We start from the raw sequence: 8,929 nt of genomic DNA, 5'->3' as shown, positions 1-8,929 counted from the left end.
CTCACATTAATAATTATTAAACTGTTGTGTGGTACATTTCACGTTCATATAAACAACTTTGCCTAGCACAAAACGCAGCTGAATGGAACAAATCTTACAAAAGGATTTAATATTGCAAGTAAAAACTTTATTGTTTTTCAACATAGCATTTATTGTTGGCAATACTGTTTCTAAACTTCTTTATTATTAAATTTTCACAAGAAGGTAAATTAAATAAATAAATCGAGTGACACATCTGCAAATATTTGAAAACGCAAAACACACAAACATTCAAATTGAAAAATGTTTACGAAACTGTCAGAGCGGAACGTTTTTATCAATACGCAGCGATGACTGAACAACACGAACAAAACAGGTCTACTTCAGAGTGACATAAAATACAATCGGTATTTGATACTGATTTTAAATAAATAACCTGTAAAATACATCAATTCATATGTACAAACTTCAAGACAAACAAACGACAAAACCGTTTTAAACTTAATTTTGTAAGAATCTAATATTTTACTCATTTGCTTATCCAGTGTACTTTAGATATTTAAAGTAATTGTATTCAAAGCTTATATATTTATTTACACATTCCTTTTACTAAGACAATGCAAATATCTATCCACATTACATGAAAACACAGAAGAGAAGTTTACTTTTTTATCCAAGGCCGCTACACAGGGCGTTTACTTTCACATAACAAGTGGAAAGTTCTTTTGTGAAAGACATCCCCTTGAGAAACACACACTTAGAATAAAGAAACGCGCGGACGCACACACATCAGCATATATTCAAACACTAACACATTTTATAGAGGTAAATATACAAATATACATTTTAAGGCCGGTATCCGCTTCCTGCAGCTGCCATATTCATACTTTTCAGTTTGTTGTCTTTTTTCCATTTCATTCTGCGGTTTTGAAACCATATTTTGATTTGTCTCTCTGAGAGACAAAGAGTGTGTGCAATCTCAATTCTTCGGCGACGTGTCAGGTATCGGTTGAAGTGGAACTCCTTCTCGAGCTCAAGTGTCTGGTAGCGCGTGTAGGCTGTCCTGGGCCTTTTCCCCTCCGGTCCGGCCAAATTATCTGTTATACATGAGTGGGACATTTTCACTTTTATTTATTATGCATTTTAATACACCTGGTATGCACGACACAAAAAGTGAACTGAAGTAGCATGTATGCATCAAACTCAACGCATGCGTAACATTCTCTCAAGGGCAAAAAGCATAACATTTATTTCAACTATTTTTTTTCAAATTATCTCTAACAAATTATAATTTATTTAATAACACAACCAATTTATTAATCCACAATCGACAAATTAATTAATCATACAATTGCACTTCGTTTTTAAAGAATATAATCAGTTTTAAATAATCTTTAGAAACATGGAGTCATTAAACCACAGGATGCATATTTGGCATATTTTTCGATATAAATATCCAAAATGAAAAACTAACTCTAATATTTCAATATTCATATAAAGTTAAAAAAATTTTTACTGTAAAACTGGCAGGAGGCCAATCACACCTTACATTAACACTCAGAACACAAACGCAATAAAAGCAAACCTCTACGTTTGCCGTTTACCATGACTTATATGAAGTTTTCGCATCCATGGATAAATCTGCGGTGCCTCCGACACATTCTGTGAAGCTGTCTGTCCACTACCCGGTGGCTTTTCTTCCTCCATAGAGCTTGACACTTTCGAAACTCCCTCCCGGCTGAGAACCGTTCCAAAGCTTTTGGACGCAGAGCCAGCGGTGCTAGATAGTGAGATTTTCAGGGCGCGGTGTGACTGCTCACTGACAGGAGAGTTGGCTAAGGATGAGCAGGGGAGATGATCAGAGGAAGGTTCAGCGCTGCTAGCGGTAACCGGCTGATTGTACCGGACAGGCGTCGCAGTTGGACTGTCTTTGTAGCTTTGAGTTCGCTCACCAGATGAAAGAAAGTGTCCGGGGCTGGAGTGCCCGGTGCTGAGATCCATTCCATTGTAGCCACAAGCATACCTGCCCGAATGCATGCCCGTAGAATCTCTGCATTGGCCACTAGAGTTGTGATCTCCATAGTTATGTAAGGGATAGTCCACGCCATTTGGATAGCGACCGCAAAATGAATTCACGAAATAAGAGCTCATTGGTTGACAATTACCTTATTGTTACTTTTACTTACTACAACTACCTTTATGGAGAAAACAATGCTGCCGTTTGAGTTTGATTTGTGTCTCTTGGTGGTTTTGAGCTTCTATTGCACCCTTGCACTATTTATGATGAATTATGGAAATGAGTGAGACACAGACTTAATGCACCCTTACGTAGGCTTCCAAATATGGGCTATGGCTTAGAATCACGTGTTTTTTGTTGACCAGTCGTAAATCCTATTCTGTGACCTCCAGCGGTAAACTCAGACGTAAGCAGGAAATCAGGGTGGAATTGTTAGGACACGGGAGCGCGCAACAACAGTTTTGGCGAACTAGCAGTTAAATCGCTTGTTTGTAGATGGTAGCCGTGCGCCACCCTCTGGTTAGAGTCGGGACTACCTAAACCATCAGACTGGAGGCGAGCAAGCGATGGGGTCATTCAGAGGGTAACGACTCTGCGGTAGAAAAATTGTATCTGCTGAAACAATGCGCCGTGACCTGCACACTAAAACGCGCAGCAGAATGCCTGATAGACTCAGTGTCACTCGAAACTAGAAATTTGAAACATCAGTCGTCAACGAGAATAAAACTCAATACATAAAAGAAGATATACGCAGTTAAAATGGTCAAAGGACAAGCATAATTCCTTTATTATTTATAAAAAGACTAAGCTTTGTGTTTAATTAATTGTAAGACGGGCACTGGATTTTTTTTTATTTTAAAATATTATGCTTAAAAACATTCATGGGATGTTGTTAAATATGCTTAGTCAATCTCTTTTTTAATTTTTAAAGTGCAAGCAAAACGGCGATTTTTAACTAAGGGTTTACATTATTCATGATGTAATGCCTAATTGCTGTTTAGCATTTTGGGATTAAGCACAGCTGTCTATTAGTAGATTATATTCTAAATAATAACAACAACAACAACAATAATATTAATAGTAATGATAATAATAATGCATTTTACACATACATGCATACATACATACATACATACATGCATCCTATGGAAAAGTGCGAAGTAAGGTAGGTTGTAGGCTACTTTGTGTTGGTGTGTAACACGAACAAAAAAATATCTATAAAATATCTATAAAATCCAATGTAATGTCATAGAATAAAAAGTAATAGGTTTTTCTCTATGGGTTCTGGCAATATACAAGACAAATCTGACTACAACAATGTAAAATTTCATTAAAAAATTGGAAAGCAGCGGAGACTAACTTTCAGAGAACCTCTGGTGATCAGCAAACCTTTTTCCATGACCAGCTAAAATAACAGGAAAACAGGAAAAACATCAACAGAAGTATATGATGAAAAAAACAAACAAACAAGGAATGCCACGACTAAGAGAAAACCTGACATTGGTTGGTGAATAGAGACGCCTATACTGTGTGTAACCAGTAAAATATAGAAACTGTTATTAACCTCGCAATTATTGAATACACATTGAAAACATTGTAAACCCCTTATTAGACTCAATAGACATCATATATATATATATATATATATATATATATATATATATATATATATATATATATATATATATATATATATATATATATATATATATATATATATATATATATAAACAATTCCATTTATTTGACACTGACTTCTTGAACATTTGTTAACATTAGCTCCGACCCCACAGTTCCCGTCGAACATTCTGCTTGCTTGGTCTAAATTTGTGGCTCGCGTTTCTCATAACAGCGATCGAAGATAATCCATATCGTTAAAATCAATTAATTTAACTTAGACTCTCACTATTAGAAATAAAGGGACAAAAGCTGTCGCTGGGGTTGTAGGCCTATTTATAAGGTAAGCTAAATGTTACCATGCTACTCCAGTAGCCTATACCAAATGGTAAACCTTAAAAGTACAAAAGTGTACTATTTATATTGTATGAGCGACTTATGCTGCGTTCAGCCAAATTGGAGTAATATCTGAGTCAAATAACATAGCCTCTTCCAACATATTTCATATCACGCTTTGTGAAGGCTTTTCCATCAAATGAAACAAAGGTGTTTGCACTATTGTTAAAACATCAACATGCAAGTTTTAAAATTACTTAAAGCCCTAAGTATATTATATTGTTCCTCAATTTTGATTTAGATAATTCAGATGATTTCCAAGATCTGAAAAGATGTCGTGCCATTTCACTCGCGAGCATGGGTTAGCCGGTGTCCTGAAGAATTTAGCTCCAAACCTAATCAAGCACACCTACATGTAGCTTTCTGATTATGTTGAAGACACGAATTAGCATGTTCAGGTGTCTGATTGACGTCGGAGCAAAAGTCAACTGGACACCGGCTCTCTTCAGACCGAAATTTGCCCAAGCTTGATCAAGTGAACTCAAACGTGCTGCCGCTAAGAAAGTCATACAACTCCACCTAGTGGTGGTTTTGAAGTCCACCGAATTGCTTGAACACATAGATTAACTAAAATTCCTATGGTTCATTTTCTAGACAAATGTTTTATTTTTACAGATATTTCAGGAAGATTTTAAGGTTTTTCTTTCTATTTAAATGTTGTCTGTTCATAACGTTCAGAATTCATCTTGAATAATCAATCAGGGGGGTATTATTCATTAATTCATTTTGGCCCTTTGTTATTCTGGAATCGCCTTTAATAATCTGGAGTCGCTTCAACTTATCCAGCACAAGTTTTACGCAGCGGATGTCCTTTCAGCTGCAACCCATCCCTGGGAAATACCCATACACCCATTTGCACACAAACACTACGGACAGTTTTAGTTTACCCAATTCACCTGTACCTCATGTCTTTGGACCTGTGCATGGGGGAAACCGGAGCACCCGGAGTATTCAAAATATCAAAGCTTTCCAAAACAAGAACCACAGTTCTTAACTTAGCGACACAGGGGTGATGCTTAGTATATAGGCCTAGTACCATGAGAAAAGAAACAAAATTATATCTAATGATATATTACATGGGCCTGCTGATTTGCATAGACATATCAAATACAAATAAGGTTTTGCATAAACATAAAACAAATATAAAATCCGTTCCGAAAAGATAGATTGCAACTTTCTGAGCAAAGACATTTTAAACAAGACGTTGAAACGTTTAGGCTACTTATTGCCATTTGAAAAACAATGTTTATCCGTTCACCCGAATCCTTACCTTATGCTTGTCTGTTGGTCCTAGAATGCAAGAAACATATGTTATTGACGTCAAATGCTTCACAATCACAGCTTTTCGGAGAGCCTCTCGATCGTGCCACAGCGTTCCAACACTAAACCTATAGCCTATATTTTTAACTGTTAGCTAATGTCCACTTCGATGATAGCGAATAGCTTTTAGAATATCAGCCAACCTCAAAATTGAAATGAAAAAAAGAAATGAACAGCCAACGATATTATGTAGAATAGCGGAGGTAAAAGAGCTAGACTAAGCAAGGTCAGACGAAGAATGCAGCTCTATTTTGGGTTGGGGTGCACACGCATAAAAAGTTAACGTTCATGTGGTCTTAAAACACGTGACTGACTTGTAACCAATGAGAACCAGCGGCAGCTCGTAAAGTTGTATGGCAAAGTAGTAAATTTTCATAAACAATAACAGATTTATAGCTTCTCATGAGACGCTGGCTGAGAAGGGGGCTGGATTGCAGTCAGGCGCCATTTTACAAAGAGGAGGAGCACAAAGAGAAAATCTCGACATTACGACGAATTTTTAAAAGCAAAGCTTCTTTCCATCCTTTATTTTGTTATATTGCAATTAATTAATTTATATTGACTTATTTAATATGTAGGCCTACAGCATATTTGGAAATTTTTGTGTAGTAAAATATAGAATTATATTAATTACATGACAGGAACATACACATTTTATATTCAAATATAATAAATGATAAGGCTACAAATAATAAACTATATAATAAACTGATAGGCTACATTATACTGATAGATTTATCGATAAGCAGACCACAACACTTTTTTTCTAAATTATGTTTTTGCTCTAAAACACACAGCATATATATATATATATATATATATATATATATATATATATATATATATATATATATATATATATATATATATATATATATAAGATAATATAAAGATAAAGTGAGATATTCTAAAAAAAAACATTTACGATTTAGGCGTCCACTGTTCAGTGTTCTCTTAGGTTTGAGAACTTTGAATGGCAGAATGGCAGATCGTAGTCACACGATCACTACTGATGCAGTAGGCTATTTCCTATAACAACACAACACTGGAGACAGAATCGGGTTTCTCTAACAGCTTAGACTATAAATCTTGATAGCAACACATAGAGAAAAATCAATTATGCAACCAGATATGCATAGAAGATGCCCTATATTAAGACACACTGACCAAAAAATTTATTACCTCACAGCAAAGATGTTAAAACCTTTACGACTTCACACGTGCACGAACTGCTGCATCGACGGATTAATGGTCGCAGTTATTGGTCACGTCTTCACACACCAGATATATAAGATTGCAGGTTGTCACAAACGTTAAAGTAGCCTACCTTACATTGTTATCTGAAGATAGTCCCGAAGAGACACATCATCCTGTTGAAACAACTGTTTTTTTCTGTTGACGAAATGTAGGCTATTACAAAAAAGCTAAATTTCTGAAAAGTGCTGAAGTGAAAGAGTGAATGACGGCTGCGTGACTATGATACATATTAATTCGAAATTTAATTCGAATTCATATACTTCTTCGTCTTGCTGAGTTGTTGAGCCGAAATACTTGATGTTTTTACGAGCTAGAGTGATACAATCCCGTTATAGCTAGAGTTCATATTAAATCCCACTTCACTGGCATTGGGCCCGTGAAGTCACATGATCAATCCGCAAACACAGACAGCCAATAAATATTGCTTTTGCCTTTTCATCAGCTTGCAAGGACAGCAGTTATTTCCATAAGTGAGTCAATTGACAACAAATCTTAGTTCTTTAGCAGCATAGATATAGAAACAGTTTATAAAACGTACAATCTTCGAAGTGTATTTTAAAAATATGTTTTAAATGCAATGATTTGGTATTAATGCAATTACTTCTGAATAGTAATGTTTTAAGTCACCGATTAGAAGTTTGTTGTTGTTGTTTTCTTTAAAAAATGCATTGTAATTAATTTTTTTGCGCGTTTCATTGCTGTAAAGTATAAAATATATATAGATATACCGGATTATGTTTTTTTTCTTGCTAATATTTTGTTTTAAAAGTCGCGCCTTTCAACATTAAGCCTTTGCCACAAGAAATTCGTTATAACTAAAACTATGCCTACTTAAAAAAGCACAAATTTATTAAAGTGCGTTTAAACAACGCAGCAAAACACACAAGGCTTAACGATTGAAGCATAGCGATTCTAAAATTGCAAACCAGGTCTACTTTCTAAATATTCTGGCACGTCTGTTATTTTCACAAAGTAACACTATATTACCTTGCCGGCACTTTCCTTACTTAATACTGGGTTTTCAATCAAGGATCTGTGTTTTATAAATAGGCTTAGCCATTACTTTTTAGTGTACTGAGATTGTTTTTTAAAAAAGAAGAAGAAAATAAAAAGAAGGTGCTACGTTTAATTCTGTTTTTCTTTTGAAGTTTTTCTCTTCTACTTTTTTAAGAGAATGTGTTATGGTTATTGTATGTCTTTATTAGCTACCAAGTAAATATTTTCGTCGCCATCTGGGCAATATAGCGTAAACCTAATTGGGTTTTACACAATTTAAGATTGCTATACACAAGGTTGGTTTACACGTTGTAATATGTTTAGTCAAATGTTTTGTAAAATGTAATTATAACCCAGTATATTTTTTTCTTTACAAGTTTATGCGAAAATTTCATATAAGTATGCAATAACTAAAATATACATATAAGGAATTACGTCGTCTTCACTAAACTATAAATTAAAATACGAGATTAGGCTTTTATTATACTCAAAAATAATGTTCATGATTCACTGTACAATTATACCTGACTATTATTTTTCTTATTAGTATTATTGCTAATATTATTAAAATTATTATTATTTTAAACATGTACAGTGTAGACATAAATGAACAGACAGCACAACTTTTTTTGGCTTGTGATGCTACTGCAAATGCTGAAAACAAGTAGCAATTATGATGTTTTACTGACATCAAGTGGTCAGAGGTTATACCAATACAGACACAGTTAAAAGAGTAGTTTATTTGTGTTTGGACGTCCGCGATTACCTCTGCAAGTGAAAATCAATACTTAAATAATTTCCTTTTTACATTTAAAATGATTGTTTTTGACTATTTTGTTTCTAGAGAATTTGACTCCATTTCACAGTCTATCTATAGGGTTCTGTAAGGAAATACTGTAATGAGAGGGCAATTAAACTAGATTATATCCGCTCTCTTTTTGTACTGAAAGCCAGGGTGGCTGAAGAGAAAACACCTCTCCAAATGGGTGACGGACCTCTGAAAACGGCATAATTGTGCCTGGACAGCCATAAAGCAATTGAAAGCGGAATGCCAATGTCTATTGCCGTGTCTGCGATTCTGCCTTTTCTCTGTGGTGAGGCCTTTGAAGTCAAAGTCCGTCCGCTAAACCCGTGTCACTGACTACTCAGTAGGACTTATAAAACAAAGGACAATATTAAACATACATATTTGCATTTTAAGGTTGGTTAAAGTACAATCAAAAATAACCAGCCCTAACCCCCGGTAGCACCTAATCGCAAAAGCTAAAATAAAAATCTCTCGTTTTAACTCCACAGAATCATGCACACGTGGTGCATTGTTCACTGGCCCCAGCTGTCGACTCTCAT

At 35.0% G+C, this 8,929-nt stretch overlaps 2 protein-coding genes across 10 annotated transcripts in view; one reads left to right on the top strand and one right to left on the bottom strand.

Annotated features, from left to right (window-relative positions):
- Positions 1-8,929, top strand: part of evx1 (even-skipped homeobox 1) — a 148,775-nt gene that overhangs the window by 104,471 nt on the left and 35,375 nt on the right. The gene's annotated exons all lie outside the window — the stretch shown is intronic.
- On the bottom strand, positions 106-5,577 carry hoxa5a (homeobox A5a). 2 transcript variants are annotated; one of them, XM_087294947.1, is made up of 3 exons: positions 5,280-5,577; positions 1,584-3,401; positions 106-1,076 (listed from the first exon to the last, which is right to left on the bottom strand). In XM_087294947.1, the coding sequence occupies exons 2-3, from the start codon at positions 2,128-2,130 to the stop codon at positions 826-828; spliced, it is 798 nt and encodes a 265-aa protein (XP_087151073.1). In that variant the 5' UTR covers positions 2,131-3,401; positions 5,280-5,577; the 3' UTR covers positions 106-825.

This window comes from Danio rerio, chromosome 19 (genome assembly GCF_052040795.2).
Source record: "Danio rerio strain M-AB ecotype USA chromosome 19, GRCz13ab, whole genome shotgun sequence".
NCBI lineage: Eukaryota > Metazoa > Chordata > Actinopteri > Cypriniformes > Danionidae > Danio > Danio rerio.
The sequence above is the reverse complement of the archived record's forward strand: the minus strand, read 5'-3'. Positions and strand labels throughout refer to the sequence as shown.

Coding starts and splice junctions, on each gene's coding strand:
- hoxa5a (XM_087294947.1), bottom strand. CDS start 2,130: ATGAGCTCTTATTTCGTGAATTCATTTTGCGGTCGCTATCCAAATGGC. Junction 1,077..1,583: donor AAAACTTCATATAAGTCATG/GTAAACGGCAAA, acceptor CATGTATAACAG/ATAATTTGGCCGGACCGGAG.